Raw genomic sequence first — 24281 nt, 5'->3', positions numbered from 1 at the left:
ATTTGCAAATTTTGTGCCATGACCTGGCTGTGCCTGATGTCACCTCCCAGCACCAGCCTTTGCTGTTTGGGTGGCTGGAACGGCTTGCGGTGTCCCGCACCTTCTCTGAGGAATCTCCCCCCACCCCCCCCGGAGCCCACTTTCTGTCTGACTCTCCAATTCCCTGTCCCCTGGGACTGCCCTGTCACCATTCCCAGATCCCCCTCTCTCGAGATCTGCTCTCCCCCTGACGAACCCCGCACAGTGGCTTCCAAAACAGGGACTGAGCTGAGGGCTCAAGCGGATGAGCCGGCCAGTAGCAGGCTCATGTCCTGGGGACTGAGCAGTGGGACGCGATGCTGCTTTACTGGTGGCCACCAGTTCCAGCACAGAGGAGGCACTGGTGAGGAAAAGGCCTGCCATCCCCAATTTATTATCATGTATCTGTAATGCAGCAGGCCCTGGGCCCCCAGTCAGGGATCAGGGACCTCTGGGGCTGCCACAGACACGTGGCCATAAAAGGGAAGTCCCTGCCCCAATGAGCTTGCAGATTAAGCATCAGCTCCTGTTTCCTTTTCAGTTCCTGTGTCTCAAGAACATCCGCACCTTCCTCTCCACCTGCTGTGATAAATTCGGCCTGCGCAAGAACGAGCTCTTTGAAGTCTTCGATCTCTTCGACGTACGGGATTTCGGGAAGGTCAGCCTTTGTTTGGTTGGATTATTGATTGGTATCTATTTGGTGCCCGTCATGGTGGCATCTGGGCAACTCATGGTCTTTAATGCATTTTTCCATGGAACCCCATTGCATAGCAGGGAAATGCTAATATCCCTGTGTTAAGATGGGGAAACTGAGGCACAGGGTGGCTAAATGACTTGCCCACGGTTCCCCAGGGAGTCGGTGGCAGAGCAGGGAATGGATCCCCCAGTCTTGTTCTCGACTCTGAGATGGTCTGTGGAGAATTGGGTGATCGGATGTCCCGATTCTATAGGGACAGTCCCTATTTTTCGGTCTTTTTCTTATATAGGTTCCTATTACTCCCACCCCATCCCGATTTTTCACATTAGCTGTCTGGTCACCCTAGTGGGGAAATTGAGGCTCAAAGAGGGGAAGTGTCTTGACAAAGGGCCGCACAGCGCATCAGCAGTAAAGCCAAGAATCCTTGCGCCTAGTGTCCCTCTCTAACCACTAAACCACACTTATTCTCAGAGCTGGTGATGAACCCACAAGACCTGGCTCCCAACCCAATGCCGCCCCCCCCCCAACCACCAGACACCACTACCCTCCCAGGGCTGGCAACAGAACACAGGTGTCCTGACTCCCAGCCTCCCTGCTCTAACCACTAGACCTCACTGCCTTCCCCTCCTCTCCTAGAGCTGGAGAAAGAACTCAAGAGCCCTGGCTCCTGGGTGCCCCCCTGCTCTGACCACTAGCCCCCAGCCCCCTCCCAGAGCTGTGGATAGAACCCAGGAGTCCTGACTCCCATCCGCTCCGTGCCTTGCTCTAACCTACACCCCACTGCTGTTTAGACAGTGTACAGTATAACCATTGCCCGTATCAAAATAAATGGCCACGTTGTGTGTTTAGGTTTCAGAGTAGCAGCCGTGTTAGTCTGTATTCGCAAAAAGAACAGGAGGACTTGTGGCACCTTAGAGACGAACAAATTTATTTGAGCATAAGCTTTCGTGAGCTACAGCTCACTTCATCGGATGCATACAGTGGAAAATATAGTGGGGAGATTTTATATGCATGGAGAATATGAAACAATGGGTGTCACCATACACACTGTAACCAGAGTGATCAGGAAAGGAGAGCTATTTCCAGCAGGAGAGCGGGGGTGGGAGGCGGGGACCTTTTGTAGTGATAATCAAGGTGGGCCATTTCCAGCAGTTGACAAGAACAGTAGGCGGGGAAATAAACAAGGGGAAATAGTTTTACTTTGTGTAATGACCCATCCACTCCCAGTCTTTATTCAAGCCTAGGTTAATTGTATCCAGTTTGCAAATTAATTTCCAGTTCTGCAGTCTCTCCTTGGAGTCTGTTTCTGAAGTTTTTTTGTTGAAGAATTGCCACTTTTAGGTCTGTAAGCGAGTGACCAAAGAGATTGAAGTGTTTTCCAACTGGATTTTGAATGTTATAATTCTTGATGTCTGATTTGTGTCCATTTATTCTTTTACGTAGAGACTGTCCAGTTTGGCCAATGTACATGGCACGGGGGCATTGCTGGCAGTTGATGGCATATATCACATTGGTAGATGTGCAGGTGAACGAGCCTCTGATAGTGTGGCTGATGTGATTAGGCCCTATGATGGTGTCCCCTGAATAGATCTGTGGGCACAGTTGGCAACGGGCTTTGTTGCAAGGATAGGTTCCTGGGGTAGTGTTTTTGTTGTGTGGTGTGTGGTTGCTGGTGAGTATTTGCTTCAGGTTGGGGGGCTGTCTGTAAGCAAGGACTGGGCTGTCTCCCAAGATCTGTGAGAGATCTGTGTGTTTAGCGTGCCATAGTGAGACCCATTGCCCCAATCTTGCCTCTCCCCGCTCCACCCACACCAGAGAAGTGGAACCTCTTTTTGGTTTTTTCAGTTTCTTTTTACACCTGAGGTTTCTCAAATAGTTTCAGAAAGAGTCAGAGTCCTCCCAAACCCAGCTCCCCTGCCCCCTAACCCCAGCCTCAATGAGTCACGGCTAGCATTTAGCAAGTGCCGTAATGAGTGGTTGACAAGCTGTGAACCGATTTGGTGAAAAATATCAACATGTCAACATGGATCGAAACAGACCCATTTGCACAAAAATATTTGTGAATTTTTGTGGGTGACTTTTGTGTGTGAAAATGTGAAACGTTGGTGGAAATGTTAGCAACCAATTGTGCGTTAATGGTGAAAAGTGTCATGAAAATATTAGTGAAAATTTTCTTGGAAACTTTAGTGGTTTTGGGGAAAAATGCACACAGATTTTGGGGAAAATATTAATGAAAATCTTCAAGAAATACTAGTGAGTTAGGGGGACAATATTTGGGGGGGAAAAAGGGGGAAAGTGAAAATATTGATGAATTTGGGGGTGAACATTTTAGTGACATTTTTACCAAAATTGTCATTAACGTTTTTTTTCAAAATAATTGTCCCACGTTTTATTGCATTTTTTTCCTCTACTGAAAAATTTCGTATTAAAATGCTAAACGAAAGATCTGAAAAAGAACCCCAAATGGAGCATTATTATTGTTTTTAAATCTCGTGATGTGTAAGCCAATCTGGCTCCCGATTTTTGAATGCTTGGGGCTGGCCATAATGAATTTATCGTTGCAGCCAAGGCCATTGCAAGGCTGGGACTTTCAGGCTAAGCCTTCAAGGAGAGCCACTTGCCTCCTAAAGCAGTATGGTCTAGTGGCTAGAGCAGTGGACTAACCCTCACAAGAAGTGGGTTCTATTCCTGACTCTGTGAGACCTTGAAGACGCGACAAATTGCTCTGTGCCTCAGTTTCCCCAACTGTAAAATGGGGTTAATGGCTCACTGTTGTAAAGTGCTTTGAGTATGTATCTGTTGGACAATAAATCTTCTCTCTTTAGGGCAAGGGGTCTCACAACAACTCTCATTGGTGGGTGCACTGACACTTTCCCCCTAAAATACTTAATTAACTGTAGGAAAAACAGTTCACTATGCACAGATTCACACCCAGATCACTGTAATTTATATTTCTAGGGATTTTTGGCAGACTGAATAACAAAAATAATGCCTTCCCCCCTCTGCCCCCTCATCCGGGGCTTAATGGATCCTGGGGCTTGCTGTGAAAAGTGGCATTAGCGTAGTTCAGGTTTCAGAGGAGCAGCCGTGTTAGTCTGCATCCTCAAAAAGAACAGGAGGACTCGTGGCACCTTAGAGACGAACAAATTTATTTGAGCATAAGCTTTCGTGAGCTACAGCTCACTTCATCGGATGCATTCAGTGGAAAATACAGTGGAGAGATTTATATACACAGACAACATGAAACAATGGGTGTTACCATACACACTGTAATGAGAGTGATCAGGTAAGGTGAGCTATTACCAGCAGGAGAGCGCGGGGCGGGGGGGGGGGGAACCTTTTGTAGTGATAATCAAGGTAGGCCATTTCCAGCAGTTGACAAGAACGTCTGAGGAAGGGTTGGGGCGGGAATAAACATGGGGAAATAGTTTTACTTTGTGTAATGACCCATCCACTCCCAGTCTTTATTCAAGCCTAAGTCAATTGTATCCAGTTTGCAAATTAATTCCAATTCAGCAGTCTCTCCTTGGAGTCTGTTTTTGAAATTTTTTTGTTGAAGAATTGCCACTTTTAGGTCTGTAATCGCGTGACCAGAGAGATTGAAGTGTTGTCTGACTGGTTTTTGAATGTTATAATTCTTGATGTCTGATTTGTGTCCATTTATTCTTTTACGTAGAGACTGTCCAGTTTGGCCAATGTACATGGCAGAGGGGCATTGCTGGCACGTGATGGCATATATCACATTGGTAGATGTGCAGGTGAACGAGCCTCTGATAGTGTGGCTGATGTGATTAGGTCCTATGATGGTGTCCCTTCAATAGATATGTGGGCACAGTTGGCAACGGGCTTTGTTGCAAGGATAGGTTCCTGGGGTAGTGTTTTTGTTGTGTGGTGTGTGGTTGCTGGTGAGTATTTGCTTCAGGTTGGGGGGCTGTCTGTAAGCAAGGACTGGCCTGTCTCCCAAGATCTGTGAGAGTGATGGGTCCTCCTTCAGGATAGGTTGTAGATCCTTGATGATGCATTGGAGAGGTTTTAGTTGGGGGGCTGAAGATGATGGCTAGGGGCGTTCCGTTACTTTCTTTGTTGGGCCTGTCCTGTAGTAGGTGACTTCTGGGAACTCTTCTGGCTCTGTCAATCTGTTTCTTCACTTCAGCAGGTGGGTATTGTAGTTGTAAGAATGCTTGATAGAGATCTTGTAGGTGTTTGTCTCTGTCTGAGGGGTTGGAGCAAATGCAGTTGTATCGTAGAGCTTGGCTGTAGACAATGGATCGTGTGGTGTGGTCTGGATGAAAGCTGGAGGCATGTAGGTAGTCATAGCAGTCAGTAGGTTTCCAGTAGAATCCCCGATAATGTCACGGCAAACCTGGTGGCTGAACTTTGTGCCTTTGTCCTCACCCATGACTATTTCACATTTGGGGACAATGTATACCTTCAAATCAGCGGCACTGCTATGGGTATCCGCATGGCCCCACAGTATGCCAACATTTGTATGGCCAACTTAGAACAACGCTTCCTCAGCGCTCGTCCCCTAATGCCCCTATTCTACTTGCGCTACATTGATGACATCTTCATATTCTGGACCCATGGAAAAGAAGCCCTTGAGGAATTCCACCATGATTTCAACAATTTCCATCCCACCATCAACCTCAGCCTGGACCAGTCCACACAAGAGATCCACTTCCTGGACACTACGGTGCTAATAAGCAATGGTCACATAAACACCACCCTATACCACTCTCCTGCTGGTAATAGCTCACCTTACCTGATCACTCTCGTTACAGTGTGTATGGTAACACCCATTGTTTCATATTCTCTGTGTATATAAATCTCCTCACTGTATTTTCCACTGAATGCATCCGATGAAGTGAGCTGTAGCTCACGAAAGTTTATGCTCTAATAAATTTATTCATCTCTAAGGTGCCACAAGTCCTCCTTTTCTATTTGTGTATTTGTTAATGTCACAGCACAGTTAGTAGCTACCTGGGAGGCTATGAAAAGCGATAAGTGATGTTAACAAACATACAAGTATCACTTTTCACAGATAGCTAGTAAGTCTGCTGTGAAAAGGGATACTTGCATGTTTGCTAATATCACTTTTCTCAGCAAGCCCCAGGACCCATTAAGCCCTGGACTGGGGGGATGAGGGAGCTGAAAGGGGAGGCAGCGGGGGCCCAGGGCAATGCAGGGGATGGATGCGAGGCCAGGAAGGTAGCAGGGTCTGCGGGGGGAGGAGTGATGAGCCCCACTGTTGTGTGGCCAGAGTCAGGACCCAGTGTCTGCTGCCATGTGACTAGGGCCAGGGCCCAGTGCCCGCAGCCAGAACCTGGAGCTGGGGACAGGAACCGCGTGGCTAGAGCCAGGGATTGGAGCTTGCTGCTGTGCGGCTGGAGTCTGGGACTAGATCCAGGGGTCAGCGCCTGCCAGCCACCCAGCTGGAACCAGGGGCTGGAGGCTGAAGCCCGGCAGCTGGAAGCCAGGGCCGCGTGGCCAGAGCCAGGGGGCTCAGAACCCGCTGCCCCGCGGTCAGAGCCCGGGGCTGCATTGCCAGGATCTTGGAGTCCCACCACTGGAACCTGTCGCCCAAACCCCCTCCCTCCAACGTGGGTTAAGAACTCACCTTGCTCCTGCAGCGTTGTTCCCCACCTGTCTCCAGAGTCGGGGCGGGGCGGCGCATCCAGGAGCAACAAAGGTGGGGGGGGGGTTGCAATGCTTTGCCCCCCCATCACCGCCCAGGAGGCCTTCGTGGCCTCACATAAAGCCCCTGGTGGCCACATGCAGCCATGGTGGCCGCGTTTGAGAAACGTAAACAAACCGGCCCTGCCCATCAGGGGCTTTCCCTGCACAAGTGGCTGAACAAGTTTGGGAACCACTGCTTTAGGGAGTGTCAACCTTTCCCCAAGAAAAGTTGACTTGCTAGCCCTCCTGATCCCACTGGGTATGTCTACACTGCACAGGAAGCCCAGGTCTATGGGATCCAGGCTTGTGGACTCAGTGTTTCCCAGCCCGAGCTTGACTGTCCACACTGCATCGTAAGCCAGTTGCTGGACTCGGCTCACACTGCACGACACAGGCTTTCCGACTCGGATCTGTGGCTTGAGCTGCATCCACACAGTAAAATGACAGGGCTTGGACCCAAGTCACCGCAGGACTTGGGCTCTGACCCAGTCCCCTAAAAGATGTGGAGTGCTTGCTGACCCGAGACAGACTGATTTGTGCATAGACGAAAGGGGGGCTTGGGCTCAAACCTGAATCAGACCCCAGGCTTGGGGTACGTCTACACTGTGATTATAAAACCCCGGGCAGCAAATCTCAGAGCCTGGCCCAGCTGACTCGGGCTTGTGGGGCTTGGGCGGCGGGGCTAGAAATAGCAGTGTAGACACTCAGGCTGGACCCGGGGTTCTGAGACCCGCCCCCAACCCGAGCTCAAATAACTACACTGTAATTTGCCAGCCCTGCAATCCCGAGTCAACTGACCTGGGCCAGCCTCGGCCGTGCCATGGGTCTATGACTGCAGTTTAAACATGACAGAATGTACAGTGTAGACAACATACCCACAGATCCAGAAGAAAAATACCGTCTATTAAAGGGCTCTTTAATCAATTGAAGAAAGGATCAGCAAGAACCAGCAGCTGGAAGGGAAAAGCCAGACTCATTCAAATTAGAAACTAGGCACCAATTTTAAACAGTGAGGGGGTGGGAATCATTGACAGAAACTCCCCAGGGAAGTGGTGGATTCTCCATCTCTTGAGGTCTTCAAATACGGAAGTGGTTGGGCTCAAGACACGGTGACGGGGTGAAATTCTCCTGCCTGAGCTCTACGGGAGCGTCGATTGGATGCTTGAATGGTCTCGTCTGGTCCCAAAATCTGCGGATCTGCGAAGGCCGCGTTCTCACTGCACGTGAGACGCGCCTGCTGTGTCTCTGAGGCTCTGGTGCTGCAGCCCGTGTGTGGTTTTTCTTTTAGATTTCGCATCCTGTCGAGGTTGGGCTGCTCGCTCAGTTTCTGTTCTGCTGGGGCGTGGAAGAGGAGCTGGGGCCGGCAGCTTTCTCTGGCTTTCACAGAGCTGAATGGTTGGGTGCGGGTGTCACGTACCGGCTGCGTGCTACGATGCTGCTGTACGTCATGGGGGACGAAGGCTTCACAGTGACAGGGGTGGAGGCTCAAACTTCAGAGCTGAGACTCAGGGACGGGGTGGTGCAATGGTTAGAGCACTTGCTGCCCAGCTGGGTGCAAGGCCCTGCTTTGCTACAGGCTTCCAGTGTGACCTTGGGCAGATCTCTCTGTGCATCTGCTCCCCTAGCTATCAGATGGGGATCATAGCACTGCCTTACCGCTCTGGATGGTGTGAGGATTCATACAGATTAAAGAGAGTCAGGTGCTCAGATACTGTGATATTTGGGGCCATAAAGGTCTGATAATATGAGGCAGTGTGGTCTAGTGGTTAGACCATTGAACTGGGAGACCTCTGTTCTAGTCCTAGCTTTGCCGGTGACTGTGGGCAAATCATGTTGCCTCCCCATGACTCAGTTTTCCCCTCTGTAAAATGGGGATAACAAACCTGGCTTCCTTTGCAAAGGGCTTTGAGATGAAAAGCGCTAGATGATACTATTATTGCTATAGGTCATCCTCTGACACCAGTGCAATGGCGGAAATGCCATTTCCTGTTGGCAGTATAGGGCCTATGACACACACACACACACACACACAGGGTTGACCCAGTTCTGATTCCATCCAGGAAGGGGTTGGGGTGCACGTGCAATCTGTGTGTGTTATGTGTCCCCCGTTCTGTGCCTGAGCCACAGAGACAGTGGGTTGGTTAGAATCATAGAATCATAGAATCATAGAATATCAGGGTTGGAAGGGACCCCAGAAGGTCATCTAGTCCAACCCCCTGCTCAAAGCAGGACCAATTCCCAGTTAAATCATCCCAGCCAGGGCTTTGTCAAGCCTGACCTTAAAAACCTCTAAGGAAGGAGATTCTACCACCTCCCTAGGTAACGCATTCCAGTGTTTCACCACCCTCTTAGTGAAAAAGTTTTTCCTAATATCCAATCTAAACCTCCCCCACTGCAACTTGAGACCATTACTCCTCGTTCTGTCATCTGCTACCATTGAGAACAGTCTAGAGCCATCCTCTTTGGAACCCCCTTTCAGGTAGTTGAAAGCAGCTATCAAATCCCCCCTCATTCTTCTCTTCTGCAGACTAAACAATCCCAGCTCCCTCAGCCTCTCCTCATAACTCATGTGTTCCAGTCCCCTAATCATTTTTGTTGCCCTTCGCTGGACTCTCTCCAATTTATCCACATCCTTCTTGAAGTGTGGGGCCCAAAACTGGACACAGTACTCCAGATGAGGCCTCACCAATGTCGAATAGAGGGGAACGATCACGTCCCTCGATCTGCTCGCTATGCCCCTACTTATACATCCCAAAATGCCATTGGCCTTCTTGGCAACAAGGGCACACTGCTGACTCATATCCAGCTTCTCGTCCACTGTCACCCCTAGGTCCTTTTCCGCAGAACTGCTGCCTAGCCATTCGGTCCCTAGTCTGTAGCTGTGCATTGGGTTCTTCCGTCCTAAGTGCAGGACCCTGCACTTATCCTTATTGAACCTCATCAGATTCCTTTTGGCCCAATCTTCCAATTGGTCTAGGTCCTTCTGTATCCTATCCCTCCCCTCCAGCGTATCTACCACTCCTCCCAGTTTAGTATCATCCGTAAATTTGCTGAGAGTGCAATCCACACCATCCTCCAGATCATTTATGAAGATATTGAATAAAACCGGCCCCAGGACCGACCCTTGGGGCACTCCACTTGATACCGGCTGCCAACTAGACATGGAGCCATTGATCACTACCCATTGAGCCCGACAATCTAACCAGCTTTCTACCCACCTTATAGTGCATTCATCCAGCCCATACTTCCTTAACTTGCTGACAAGAATACTATGGGAGACCGTGTCAAAAGCTTTGCTAAAGTCAAGAAGCAACACGTCCACTGCTTTCCCTTCATCCACAGAACCAGTAATCTCATCGTAAAAGGCGATTAGATTAGTCAGGCATGACCTTCCCTTGGTGAATCCATGCTGGCTGTTCCTGATCACTTTCCTCTCATGCAAGTGCTTCAGGATTGATTCTTTGAGGACCTGCTCCATGATTTTTCCAGGGACTGAGGTGAGGCTGACTGGCCTGTAGTTCCCAGGATCCTCCTTCTTCCCTTTTTTAAAGATGGGCACCACATTAGCCTTTGTCCAGAGCTGCAATGAAGCTGCTTGTGGAGCGGAAGCTGGAGAGACTCATGCTGAAAGCTGTGGAGATCCCCTGGTTCAGTGTCTCCTGGGCTGCCTACTCAGCAAGCTGTCTCCTATTTGCCTGGCATTTCCAACTATGGATGGATGGTCTCCTTACCTATGTGCCACGGTCTGGCATTTGTTAGTTTTGGAGTAATAGCTGCTTCTGGGTTCTCTCCCCAGCTTTGAGAGGGGAGTGTAGTGTTTAGAACAGGGTGGGCTAGGAGTCAGGACTCCTGGGTTCTAAATCCAGTTCTGGGAGGGGAGTGGCATCTAGTGGTTAGAGCAGGGTGCCTGGGAGTCTGGATTCTATTCCCATTTTTGCCACTGACTCACTGCATGACTTTAAGCACATTGCTTCCTCGCCCCCACCTCCTGTGCCTCAGTTTCCCCCTTTATACTATATAGCTTCTCTGTGTGACCTTAGGCAAATCTCTGTGCCTCAATTCCCATCTGTACAGTGGGCACAACAGCCCTGCTCTGCCATCCAGGGGTATTGTGAGAGTAAATGCAGTAAAGATTGTGAGGTGCTCGGACATGACAGGGGTGGGGGACAGATAAGCACCTAGGGAAGAGAACTAGTAGTTTACCGGGCTTTGGGGAAATAACATAGGAACTGCCAGACTGAAAAAGTTCTTTGAGGCAGGGACTGTCTCTTTTGTCTATGTTTGTACAGCACCTAGCACAATTAGCACCTGATTTATGAGTGGGGTTTCTAGCACTACCCATAATACACGTAATAAATAATGTACAGTGCCTAGTACAATGGGGTCCTGGTGCAGAAATGGGGTTTCTAGCACTGCCATAATAAACCTAATAAATAACAATAATAGTCAGACTCAGAATCCATCTAGTCCCCTATTCTGCCTTAGACAGTGGCCAGCACCACATGCTGCAGAGACTCAGGTGGGATAATCTCCCCTCAGGAAAATCTTCTCTTAATCCCCAATAGTGAGGGGTTGTTTTGTGCCCTCATGCGTTTCTCTCTCTTCCAAAACATTTAACATTTGCTGGTCTAACTCTGGATCTCCTTGTTGTCCAGGTAAACAGCCAATTCCCCTTTGAATCTTGGCGAATTCTTGGCCATGGCAGTGTCCTGTGGCAATGAGTTCCACCGGCTAATCACCCGTGTTGTGGAAAAAGCACTTCCTTTGCCACTGTTCAATTTCATTCAAAGGGGCCACTTGTGCCGGTAGCCTGACAGGGCAACTAAAAGCTCCCCCTCTGTTTTCTCTAGTTGTCAGACTTGATCAAATTTGTCCCTTCTGGTTTTATAATCTATGAATTCCTTATTCTGTATCCGTATATTTATCTCCTGTTCGCTTCAATCTCTCTTCATAGGAGAGTTCTTCCAGGCTCCTGATCATTCCCGTCGCCCGTCTCTAAAGCCCCCCATCCATGCACTAGGCTTCATGGTCAGTGCTAGTAAATCCACCTCCCTGCTGCCTCTCAGTGACTTTTGTGACAGTGACACCCTCCCCGGAGCTGTCTCCCATGAACTCTGCTGAGCAGGGAAAAGGGAAAGGCTCCCCCGGCACGCCCGAGAGCATGTCGAATAGTCTTGGCCAAGGAGGAAGTGGAGAGTTTTGTGCTTCCTCCCAGACAGGCCAGTCTGAGGTGACATAACCTGCACCGCAGATCAAATGGCCCGAGATATCCCACAGAGCTTATCACTGCGTCTTTCTCCACCCTGCCCTGCCCCCTTTAAGAGGCTTTAAGGTGCCTGTGGACCATTGAGTGCCCAAGCACACCCACACCCTCCCTCACCCCCTTTTGGCCTTGACTGGAGTAGGGTGCCACCTTTCTAATGACTGATAACCGGACCCCCAAGGCCCCGCCTCTTTCCACAAAGCCCCGCCCTGCTCCACCTCTCCCCCCCTTCAAAATGCAGGGCCTCAGGGCTTGTCAAATGGCACCCGGACACACAAGCTGAAACCTGGACTGTCCGGTTGGCAGCCCTAGTTTGGAGTCACTTGGGGCTTTGGCTCATGAGGCAGCCATCTTGGAGAGCCATCCGGAGCCACGGAGCGAGTTAGGCCCTACTGTACGCACCCCCAAAAACTCACTTCCCTTGCTCCCCAGCCAGCCCCGACGCTCCAGCTCTGTCTTAGGGAAGAAGGCAGGAGGTCAGAGCCACAACCTTTGCCTAGCAGGATCAGCGCGCTGGGCACTGTCTGCAGGGCTGCCATGTCACGCTGCGGCCCAGCGACATCGTTCTGGGTCTGGAATAGTCCCTTAGTGTCACCTCGGTGTTGCTGGATCGAGCCGAGAATTATTATTTATCGTGTTTATGGCCGTGCCTGGGAGCCCCAGTCTCGGACCGAGACCCTTGTCAAATGCCCCAGAGTTTGGGGACAAGGTCGGGAGCATTTCCTGCCACTGAACTGCTGGGTGACCTTGGGCAAGTCGCTTCCCCCCTCGGGTCTCTGTTTCCCCGCCTACCCTTTGTCTATTTAGATTATAAACTCTTCAGGGCAGGGACTGTCTCTTACTGTGTCTGTGCAGCGCCCAGAACAATGGGGCCCTGATCTTGGGGCGGGGGGGGGGGTCTGTGCAGTGCCCAGAACAATGTGGGGGGGGACTGATCTCACTTAGGGATCTGTAGGTGCTACTGTAACACGAATAAATAATAACAATAATAAATAACAGTTCTTGAGAAGTGAGTGGGTGTCCCCACCTGGCCTCTGAGTAGCTCCCGTGTTGGTTTTGTGGTGCTTTCCCCATCACAGCAGCAGGGGGCATTCTGGAAGCAGGAGTTTCACATAGATTTATATTGCCCCTTTCAATCCAAACATCCCAAAGTCCTTAAAATCATGTGTACAGAAGAAGCCCAAGAATGTGAATGTCTTGGGTTAGTGGGGAGCACCCAAAGCCCCCAGATAATTGGTGTGCTGTTTGTAGCGATATATGGTGCTTGAAAGAAGATCTGTGTCCAGGAGGGTTCTCCTTATCTGTTTGCAGAGACAGCTGCTGGGCAGCTTCTGTTCTGTGTTGCAGTCCAGGTGCCGGGTGTTACAAAGGGGCTTTGTGTGTGAGAGACCCTGCGTCTCTGAGTACATGTTCATCTCGCTTTCATGGAGACTTTACATTGGTTCTTTCTTGCTTTCCGGAATAAAAGCTCCCTGGACAGAGACATTCCTGGTTTTTTCTTTTTGTACTTTGGGAAAGCCTCACATTTGGGGATTGAGGTCAGCTGGCCCAGCAGGCTTTGGGGCTGCGAAAATCCTGGGAAGATCCCCAGCCTGCTGCTCATTTTAACCCAGGGCATGGAAACCCCTCGGGTTTAGCACCAATGGGCCATATTTGCAGGCGTGCTGAGCATTCAGCAGCTCCCCTGGCAGTGGGAGTTTCCATAGCGCTCAATGGGTGGTTTCAGAGTAGCAGCCGTATTAGTCTGTATCCGTAAAAAGAAAAAGAGTACTTGTGGCACCTTAGAGACTAAGAAATTTATTAGAGCATCTCACAGGGCAACGCTGCATTCCCAGAGCCTCGGGGAGTTCCAATCCGGGTTCTGTGGGTCCAATCCACCCTTGCTACAGTTCTGTTGCCATCCCTGCAATTGTCCATCTTGTCCCCTGATGTAGCACGCCCCTCTCTCCCCTTACAGGTGATCGAGACCTTGTCGATTCTCTCATGGACTCAGATAGCTCAATCCAAAGGGATCATGTAAGTATGGATGGTGACGAACCTCGGCTAAGTGCTACAGCAAGGAATTTGAATATGCATGAGAGGGGTGGCTTCATTTCTCTTTGGAATGTGCTGGTGGATGGGAAAATCAGCCTGGTAGTTCATTAATATCACCTGGCCTCTCCTTGCTGGGAAGGATCCTAGTTTATGGTCCAAATCAGGCAGCCTACATGGGTCTAGAATCCACGAGCCAGGTATCCAGAGTCCTGCACTGGGTGATATCGAGGGTAGGAATTTTCCAGCAAATCATTTTTTCATCCGAAATGCTGATTCGTTGACACCAAAACTGGCTGTGAAAGAGGGACAGGTTGACCAAATTCTTCCTGACTCTGAAGAAAGTTTTGAGATGGTCAGAATGTGTCGTTTGGACATTTTCAAAATGGAAAAATTTCGGTTCTCCAGTTGGAAACAACTTTTCATTGGGAGATTGAAGCTAATCAGATGGGTAAAAAAAGAAAAGGATTTAAAAAAAAGAGAATAAATTGGCCAGTCTGAACAAAACTGGGGTTGAAAAGATTGAAATGAAACATTTCAGTGCACCAGAAACGAAAAAAAAAATTAGTTTTCTCCATGCGGGACTAGTTTCAAGATTGCAGCCTTTTGCCCCCAATTCATTATGGAAAAAATTTTCAACTCTTATTCGCAGGACGGGAAAACCTTTCCCCACCAAACCCTATCTGAGGGCCTAGTCCTACCTCCTAGACCTTCCCCTCAATTAGAAGTTATCAGCTGTGGTGGTCATGTGGTTAGTAAATGGCCACCTTGGTTGACTGTGACATCTGTCCAAGTTTGCCCACGGACAGTCTCTTGAGTGACCCCTTCTGGCTGATCAGCTCCATGAGAGGGGCAGGGATGCAGGCAGCCCTGTGCCGCTGGGACATGGGGGCAGCCGGGGTAAAACTGAGGGCAGAAAAGGCCAGAGAGACGAACCCTCCTGGAGAGGAGACGGTCGCGACCGAGGCTTGCCCGCGTTATAACCTGATCATGAGCTGGCTCCGTCCTCTTTCAGCCCCTTCCCCACCGAGGACAGCGTCGCGGACAATGACATTTACGGCGACCTTTCGGATCAGATTGAGTAAGTGCCCCCCTGCGTCTCCACCAAAAGCCATAGGGCGTGACCTGGAGAGAGCATTGGCTTGGCAGTCGAAAGGGTCCTGTTCCCTGCTTTTCCACTGGGCGACTCTGCCTCTGTAAAATGGAGGCCACGCTCTTGACTTTGTCTTGCCTGTTTATTCTGCAAAATCTTCGGGGCGGGGACTCTCTCATTACGCGTCTGTGCAGTGCCCCCCACGGTGCTTCATATGTAATCAAAAAGGTGCTGGGACTCAAGTCATTTTTTTAGATTCATAACAGATCATAGAATCATAGAATATCAGGGTTGGAAGGGACCCCTGAAGGTCATCTAGTCCAACCCCCTGCTCGAAGCAGGACCAATTCCCAGTTAAATCATCCCAGCCAGGGCTTTGTCAAGCCTGACCTTAAAAACCTCTAAGGAAGGAGATTCTACCACCTCCCTAGGTAACGCATTCCAGTGCTTCATCACCCTCCTAGTGAAAAAGTTTTTCCTAATATCCAACCTAAACCTCCCCCACTGCAACTTGAGACCATTACTCCTTGTTCTGTCATCTGCTACCACTGAGAACAGTCTAGAGCCATCCTCTTTGGAACCCCCTTTCAGGTAGTTGAAAGCAGCTATCAAATCCCCCCTCATTCTTCTCTTCTGCGGGCTAAACAATCCCAGCTCCCTCAGCCTCTCCTCATAAGTCATGTGTTCTAGACCCCGAATCATTTTTGTTGCCCTTCGCTGGACTCTCTCCAATTTATCCACATCCTTCTTGTAGTGTGGGGCCCAAAACTGGACACAGGACTCCAGATGAGGCCTCACCAATGTCGAATAGATGCAACAAGCCCGGAGGTGCCGGGGCTCTGAAGTGCCCAGCCTAGAGGTGCCGGGGCGACGCACTACCAAGCCCGGAGGTGCCGGGGCTCTGCACTGCCAAGCACTGGCCCAGCACGGGGAGGCCCCGAACTTGGTTGGGGTCTGTGGAGTGCCTGGAACAATGAGGGCCCTGATCTCACTTGGAGTCTGTGAGGTGTCTGGCACAACGGGGGCCCCCATCTTTCTGGGGAGTCTGTGCAGTGCCCGAGACAATAGGCCCTGATCTCAGTTGGGGTCTGTGCAGCGCCTGGCAAAATGGGGGCCCTGATCTCAGTCCATGCAGAGGGTTGCCAGCTTTCTAATAGCACAAAACCGAACACCCTTGCCTTGCCCCTTCCCCAAGGCCCTGCCCCTTCTCTGAGGCCCTGCCCCCGCTCACTCCATCCCCCCTCCCTCTGTTGCTTGCTCTCCCCCACCCTCACTCGCTCCTTTTCACCAGGCTGGGGCAGGGGGTTGGGGTGTGGGAGGGGGGTGAGGGCTTCAGAGTGTGGGATGGGGCTCCAGGCTGAGGCAGGGGGTTGGGGTGTGGGACGGGGGATGGGCTGGGGGCTGAGGGTGCGGGCTCAAGGGGAGGCCAGAAATGAGGGGTTCAGGGTGCAGGAGGGGGCTTCGGGCTAGGGTGCAGGAGGAGGTGTAGACTCTGGCTGGGAGTGTGGGCTCTGGGGTGGGGCCAGGGATGAGGGGTTTGGGGTGCGGGAGGGGGCTCTGAGCTGGGGCAGTGGGTTGAAGTGCGGGAGGGGGTGCGGGGTGCAGGCTCCAGGAGGAAGTTTGGGTGCAGGAGGGGGCTCGGGGCTGGGGCAGGGGATTGGGGTGGGGGAGGGGGTAAGGGGTGCGGGCTTCAGGTGGTGCTCACCTCAGGTGACTCCCAGAAGTGGCTACATGTCCCTCGGCTCCTAGGTGGAGGTGCGGCCAGGCGGCTTTATGCACTGCCCCCGTCCACCGCAGGTGCTGCTCCCACAGCTCCCATTGGCCGCAGTTCCCGGCCAACGGGAGCTGAGGAGCTGGCACGGGGGGGGGGGGGCAACACACAGAGCCCCCCTGGCAGACCCTACGTCTAGGGACCATAGGGACATGCGCGAAGCAAGGTAAGAAGCCTGCCAGCCCTGCCAACCGGACCTTTAATGGCCTGGTCAGTGGTGCTGACCTGAGCTTCCAGGATCCCTTTTTGACCAGGTGTTCTGGTCAAAATCCGGACACCTGGCAACCCTAGCAACACCTGGCACAATGGGGGCCCTGATCTCCATCCAGGTCTGTGCAGCACCTGGCACAATGGGGCCCTGATCTCAGTTGGGGTCTGTACAGATATTAATCATTGGGTGCTGAGGAACCCTTGGGGGAGCTCATCACTTCTGAGAATCAGACCACTTATTTAGGTGCCTAAATATTGAATTTTGGCCTGTGAGTTGGAACATCTGGATGTTCTGCAAGATAAGGGGTCAGACCCGGTGCAGGGCACTGAGCTTCCTTCTCGCTCTCAACTCCCCAGTGACACGGTGGAGGAAGATGACGACCTGTACGACTGCGTGGAGAATGAGGAGGCAGAAGGAGATGAAATCTACGAAGACCTGATGAGGTCGGAGCCGGTTGTCATGCCAGTAAGTAACAGGAAGGGTACGTTTCTGAGTCCCTGCTGCTGGAGTGGGATGTACCCCGAAGGTGGCTCGAGGTATTCAGCATGTGGAGATATTCTAGGACTCCTGGGTTCCATTCCCAGCTCTGGAAGGGGAGTGGAGCCTAGGGGGTAGAGCAGAGAGGAGTGGGAGTCAGCTCTCCTGGGCTTTGTTCCCAGCTTGGGAAGAGAGCTGGAGTCTAGTGGTTAGAGTAGAGGGGGCTTTGAGTCTGGACCCCTGGGTTCGATTACGAGCTTGGGGAGGGCTGTGGGTCTCCAGCTGGGCATCTGGCCCCAGCGGTTAAGGTTACTGAATGGCAGGTATCTGCACTGTGTCTTCCTGCAACAGAAGATGACAGAGCTGGATAAGCGGAACTGCTGCCTTCAAGAAATCAGACAGACGGAGGAGAAATACACAGACACATTAGAATCAATCTACCAGGTATGGCAGGTGGGCGGCCCACCAGTCCTGCCATCTCTGCTGGCCACTCGGCCCGCTGGGGGTGCAGACCGTTCCCCCTGTGACATAGGCAGAGGTATGGCTGGGATGATTTAGTTGGGGATTAGGTCCTGCTTTGAGCAGGGGGTTGGACGAGAACCTCCTGAGGTCCCTTCCAACCCTGATAGTCTATGATTCTATGATTTTATGACATGGTGAACAAGGGGCTCATCTCAGTTTGGCTTCCCCTGCCCCCTTAATGGGAGGGTTGTGTGGGCGGCAGGAGCTGGGGGGACACCCTTGAAAAGGCCAGGTTGGCATGAAAGAGGGTCAGAGCCCATGTGGGCAAAGGTCACCATGGTGCTACTTGAGGCAGTGACTGCAGAGTGTATAGCCCTTCCTAGCCCTTTAGTGACTGCACCATATGTAGCCGTGTAAAAGCATTCTACCACCTACAGCTCAAGCAACAGAACGACCAGCTTTTAGCTCCAGATGCTGCAGGTTCAGTCCCCAGAGACAACCTCCCCACCATGGGGGATGAGTCCGCTAGTTCTCACCGTACCTAAGGAGAAGAGGAGCTTTCCCCTAGAGCCGGTAGAAAAATGCTGGGGGTTCTGCAAAACATTTAATTGAGAACACAGTTTTCAGTGACCAATTTTGATTTTACATCAAAAACCTGAAATGTTTTTGATGAAAAAATGAAAAGAAACGAAACCACCTCCAAGAGATTTGGTCCAAAGCTGGACGTTTTTCAGTTTTCTGACCCAAAAAAGAAAAATCAAAAATGTTGGAGGAAGGCAGACGCTTTCTGTGAAAATGTCAACGCTCCAATTTTTCATCCAAAAAATTTCAACAGAAAAATTTGGACCAACCTTTAACTCCTGGATCACTTTAACCTTCAAGCATAGAGACATAGAATGATTCCAAGACTACAAAGGCCCATGGTGATCATCTAGTCTGACCTCCTGAATGACACAGGCCAAAGAACTTCCTCAAAAATAATTCCTAGAGTAGATCTTTTACAAAAACATCCAATTTTGATTTAAAAAGTGATGGGAGAATCCACCACAACTCTTGGTCAATTGTTTCAATGGTTAATTACCCTCCCCGTTAAAAGTTTACGCCTTGTTTCCAGTCTGAATTTGTCTAGCTTCAACTTCCAGCCATTGGATCATGTTAGACCTTTCTCTGCTTGACAGAAGAGCCCGTTATCTAATATTTGTTTCCCATGTCAGTACTTACTGGCCATAATCACATCACCCCTTAACCTTCTCTTTGTTAAGCTAAATGGATTGAGCTCACTTTAACTTTAGATTGAGCGAAGCTTTAACTCCTGGATTACTTTAACCTTCAACCTTTAGCATACACATTTGACCTTGAACCCCTGAATCACAGAGGTGCATGTTTTACCCTCTCCAGGAGGGTGGTCCCTTTAAATGACAATGCTATTTCCTTTCCCACTACCCAATCTCGCTCCCTTGGGTATGTTCCATGAAAATCCAGCCAGGGTTTGTCTGTGGAATCTGGCCCCAAGCCGTGTGATTCAGATAGGTCTGCCCTGTTTGACAACTCCCCGTTGTGTGTTTGCAGCACTTTATGAAGCCCCTGCAGAGATTTCTAAAGCTGGAGGACATGGAGAACATTTTCATCAACATTGAGGTAAGTTACTCTCTTCTTCATGTACCTCTCCTGACTCAAACTGAGCTCCATCCTGGAAACCCAGGCTAAATACCACCCATCAATCCACCTTCCCTGTTTAGGGGACTGTGTGACTCAGAAGTTCAGTATGTGCTATATATCCCCACATTCTAGTGGCTGTTCCACAAAGTGTATAACAACCTGCTACTGCTAGCAGCTAATGGAGTTGCTCTTTTAGCTCAAAAGGCAGCAGCCTGTGCTGAAGGCCCTGGATCCAAATTTCATTGGCAATCCATGCAGGGGTAGTTATGAATGTCACACTGTCTCCTGCAGTAGGTCATGGGTAGGTTCCTAGAACTAAAAGGCTCTGGTAGGGGAGTGTGGCTTACTGGTTAGGGTGAGCCAGCTTAGTAGTCAGAACTCATGGGTTCTATTCCTGGCTCTAGGAAGGAATCTGGTCTAGGGGTTAGATCAAGAAGGATTGGTAGTCAGGACTCCTGGGTTCTATTCTTTGCTGTGGGTCTATTGGTTAGATCAAGATGGATTGTTTGTCAGGACTCCTGGATTCTCTTTCTGGTCCTGGATAGGAGTGAGGCCTGATTGTTACAACCAGGGGATCTCATTAACACAACTGGGGGGGGCTGGCCCATTGACTTCAGTGGGGCCACACCCATTTGCACCCGCCGGGGATCTGGCCCCACTGATATTTTTGTTCTCTGTGTGTGTACAGCACCCAGTACAATGGGTTCCTGCTCTGTAAGTGGGGACTGGGCAAATTTCACATCAGCTGTTAGCCCAGGAAGCCCATGTCCTGGTGGGTTCCACAGTCTAATCTTGGGGTCTAGATCTAAGTCCGCCTCCCCTGGGCCTCCAGCATGAGACTTGGGGTGCACGTGATGTTTCTGTACAGCCCATAGCTGGTGACTGAGCTAGTTGTAGCAGGTTGAGTGGCTCTGAGCTGATTTCCCCCCACCTCCCCCCCAACACGCTCCCAGGACCTCGTGAAGGTGCATCGATTCTTTTTGGATGACCTGAAGAACGTCCTGTCCTTCAGCAACGCCCAGAACCTCTACCAGGTCTTTATCAAGTACAAGGAAAGGTGAGGATTGTCTGGAAAGGTGATGGTGGGGAGAAGAACCCCTGGGAAGGGGTGGAGGAGCTTCCCCTAGTGGGGTCTCTTGGGTACGCTCCATAGCCACATGTTCTTCCCCGTCCCCCTCGACCCAGACCCCCTTGCTGGGGGGAGGGTCGGTTCCCCTTTCTCCTTCCTGCCCTGAGAGAGCTCAGTATCTAGAAGAATCCGTGGAGATGTCCCCTTCTGTCCACCCCCTCACCCCACTTCTGTATTCCCTGCCCACATGGCACCCCCCCAGCCGAGCAAGAAAACTAAGCCCACCTTGTGGGCGCTCTCTTCGCACGTGGAGAGCAGAGGAGGGACAAGGGAGTCAGGGCACAGATGGTACCAGTGTTCCCCACTCTCCATTCCCACGATACGGGGCTCCCAGCACCTCTTTCCCGAGTTCCCACCTTTCTATTTCTCCCCTTGGCTATGAGTGGAGACGGGAAGAAGACAAGCCCAGGGTCCTTTCCAGACTAGGCCAGGGCCAGCTCTCCCTCCCCTCGCCCGGCTCATGGCCATACTTCCTTTTGCCCTCCCAGGTTCCTGCTCTATGGCAGATACTGCAGTCAGGTGGAAGCAGCCAGCCGGTGTCTGGACCAAGTGGCTGGTGCCAGCATGGACGTGAGGATGAAGCTGGAGGTCAGGGCCATGGTTCTGAATCATCCTAGCCACTCTCCCCTCCCCATCCATCCTCTAACAACAGCCCCATCCCCCACATCCCTCCGTGCTAACGGAAACCCCCTAAGCAGGAATAGGCTGGGGACATCAGAGGACATGGCAGAGGTGCCAGGGTCAGGGGGTTCAGAGGGCACATCAGGAGGTGCCATGGGGTCAGGGGGGTTCAGAGGGCACAGCAGGAGGTGCCAGGGTTGGGAGGTTCAGATGGCACAGCAGGAGATGCCATGGGGTCAGGGGGGTTCAGAGAGCACGGCAGGAGGTGCCAGGGTTGGGGGGTTCAGAGAATGTGGCAGGAGGTGCCATGGGGTTGGGGGGCTCAGAGAACATGGCAGGAGGTGCCATGGGGCCAGGGGGGTTCAGAGGGCACGGCAGGAGGTGCCAGGGTTGGGGGGTTCAGAGAACGTGGCAGGAGGTGCCATGGGGTCGGGGGGCTCAGAGAACATGGCAGGAGGTGCTATGGGGCCAGGGGGGTTCAGAGGGCATGGCAGGAGGTGCCAGGATTGGGGGGTTCAGAGAATGTGGCAGGAGGTGCCAGGGTTGGGGGGTTCAGAGGGCATGGCAGGAGGTGCCATTGAGCCGGGGGGTTCAGAGGGCACGGCAGGAGGTGCCATGGGGTCGGGGGGCTCAGAGAACATGGCAGGAGGTGCCAGGGTCAGGGGGTTCAGAGGGCATGGCAGGAGGTGCCATGGGGTCACAGGGGTGGATGGGTTCCATAGTCCTGGCTCAGTCAGGAGCTAGCTGGGGCCCTATGGGTGTCCCATCGCATAGGACTGGCCCTAGTCTCTGTGGGACCTTCTGGCCAGCCCTCAGCACACTGGGCATTTCCCCCGCCAATGCCCCTTCTTGTCGTGCAGGAATGCTCCCAACGAGCCAACAATGGGCGCTTCACCCTGCGTGACCTGCTGATGGTGCCCATGCAACGGGTGCTGAAGTACCATCTGCTTCTGCAGGTACAGACCCTTGGCGGGAAGCTGGGGGTGGGCACGAAAGGCCCTGGTCATGGGGAGGTGGGGGTAGTCTGTGCAGAAGGGTCACAGGTTGGCAGTCAGGGTTCTATTTTCAGCTCAGGGAGTGGAGTGGGGTCTTGTGGGCTAAAGCAGGGGGTAGGCTGGGGATCAAGACTCCTGGGTTCTATTCCTGGCTGTGCCGTTGGCCTGCTGTGTGACCATAGGCAAGTCCTTTCCCCGCTCAGTGCCTCAGTTTCTCTCTATAAAATAGGCAGAACAATGACCACCATCAGAAAGAAAGCCCTATAGGTTTCCGGCATGGTATAATCCCCATCAGTGCCAGCTGGGTCTGGCCAGCTCTTCCATCGAAGCCTGGGGTCAGCTTCAGACTAGGAAGTCTGCTCTTTGGGGCAGGAGCCGTCTTTATGTTCTCTTTGCGGGGTCCTGAGCCACGACTGGGGCACCTAGGTGCTACCGTAATACCCCTAATAAATCACATACAGCACCCAGCACTATATGGGTTCCTGGCTCTGCCCCACGGTGCTTCGCTCTGGGGAGCTGGGGAACCCTGGAACCCTCTGCGGGAGGAGCCAGAAATGCCTTTGAGTCAGTCAAATCCATCCCGGTTAATTTCCTCTCTCCAGGAGCTGGTGAAACATACCGTGGAGCCGACAGAAAAGGAGAACTTGCGGCTGGCGCTGGATGCCATGCGGGTGAGGCCGGCTCTCCGGCTCTTGGGTGCCGCCAACTTTCGGGATGGTCATGAGGGTCTCTCAGTGTTTTGGTCGCAAAACGCTCCGGGGCCTGGTGGGTGGGTGTGCGCACCAGAGGGGCTTATGCTTGCGGGGTGAGGGTAGGAAAGTTCCTGTGTAAGGCTGGGTGGAAGGGGGACTTTCCTCCCAGGGGAAATTCTGACACTGCAAGTACAGGGGAGGGAGAGGGGGATGGGGACCATCGCCCTGAGCCTGAAATTTTCCTGAGAATGGAACTGCTGAAAAATTTTGATTCGGAACATCTCAGTGACTCGAGGGCTTGTGGAGACATGGAAATGGACCGAAATAGCTTATTCTGGAATAATTACCTAATAAGAAAATTCTAGGATAATTATTTTAAAATGGAGTAATAATAAAAAAATCGATTCCAGAATAATTATTTTATACCAATAAAATAAACATAGTAATGAAAATAATAATTATAAGTAGCTACTCTGGAATAATTATTAAATAAATGACATCATAGTAATAATTATAAATAGCTCTTCTGGAATAATGATAAAATATAATAACAACAACAACAATAATAAATAATAACTGTAATAATAATTAATAATAATTTCACTATTCCAGAATAGTTCTTTTGGTATAAGTACCAGTGTGGATACTCTTATTCTGGAAGATGAATGCCTTTTCCAATTTAGCTTAATGCACTTTGGAAGTGGATTTATTCCGGAATAGCTACTTCTGAAAATGTTTAAGCGTAGACACACCTTAAATATAATATAATATAATATAATACAATATAATATACAGGGGCACCAGAACGGGGGGGACCAGGGGGTCATGGCCCCCCCACTTTTCACTGGCTGTAAGGGCAAGTGATGGGGGGGCGAAGAGGAGCAAGCGGGGGGCTGGGTCACTGCAGGGAAGAGGCAGTGTGGAAGCAGAGGATCTGGGGAAGAGGTGGGGGGGACGCCTTGGGGAGAAGGGGCAGTGTGGGGGCAGGGCTGGGGGGGGTGATGGGGCACAGGAGTGCGGGGCCACGGTTCGGGTGCCTGTGGCCCCCCGCTTTTAGGGCACTTACCTCCGCCGCTCCTGAGGTAATATAATAAATTAGTTAATAAGGCTTGGAAGTATTTGATTTTTATCGTAAATGTTGGTAAGCATCGATTTCACCGCACACACACAAACCAACCAAAATATTTCCACTGATGATAATCGACATTTAGAGGTAGGCAAAGTAAGAAGAATGCCAGTTGAGACCGTATTAGAGTCCAAATCCAGGGACTTAGACTTTTGAGTTAGGTGTGTTACAAGTGGACTAGCGCAGGGTTTCTCAAACTTTTTCTTTCTGAGGCCCCCTCAACATGCTAGAAAAATGCCGGGGCCCAGCCAGGGTGGGGTGGGGTGGGGGCTCCGGGCCTGGGACCCTGGGGCACAGCCGCAGTTTGACTTCTATTGGGGGGGGCAGAGGGGGAAGGGCTGTCAGGGCTCGGGCCAGCTC

At 51.3% G+C, this 24281-nt stretch overlaps 1 protein-coding gene across 6 annotated transcripts in view; it reads left to right on the top strand.

Moving 5' to 3' along the window:
* VAV1 (vav guanine nucleotide exchange factor 1) overlaps positions 1–24281 on the top strand; it is a 61626-nt gene that overhangs the window by 19697 nt on the left and 17648 nt on the right. For 4 of the 6 annotated variants that reach the window (XM_078849595.1, XM_073318999.2, XM_073318998.2 and 1 more), the window contains 10 exons: positions 560–676; positions 13612–13670; positions 14701–14766; positions 17117–17225; positions 17589–17681; positions 19269–19337; positions 20312–20415; positions 20976–21075; positions 21969–22064; positions 22706–22774. In XM_078849595.1, coding sequence (XP_078705721.1) covers positions 560–676; positions 13612–13670; positions 14701–14766; positions 17117–17225; positions 17589–17681; positions 19269–19337; positions 20312–20415; positions 20976–21075; positions 21969–22064; positions 22706–22774 — 882 coding nt within the window. The remainder of the gene's footprint in view (positions 1–559; positions 677–13611; positions 13671–14700; positions 14767–17116; positions 17226–17588; positions 17682–19268; positions 19338–20311; positions 20416–20975; positions 21076–21968; positions 22065–22705; positions 22775–24281) is intronic. The other 2 variants (XM_073319000.2, XM_073319001.2) reach the window with 2 other exon arrangements.

Source organism: Lepidochelys kempii, chromosome 20 (assembly GCF_965140285.1).
Source record: "Lepidochelys kempii isolate rLepKem1 chromosome 20, rLepKem1.hap1, whole genome shotgun sequence".
Taxonomy (NCBI): domain Eukaryota; kingdom Metazoa; phylum Chordata; order Testudines; family Cheloniidae; genus Lepidochelys; species Lepidochelys kempii.
This window is presented reverse-complemented; position numbering and strand designations above follow the sequence as displayed.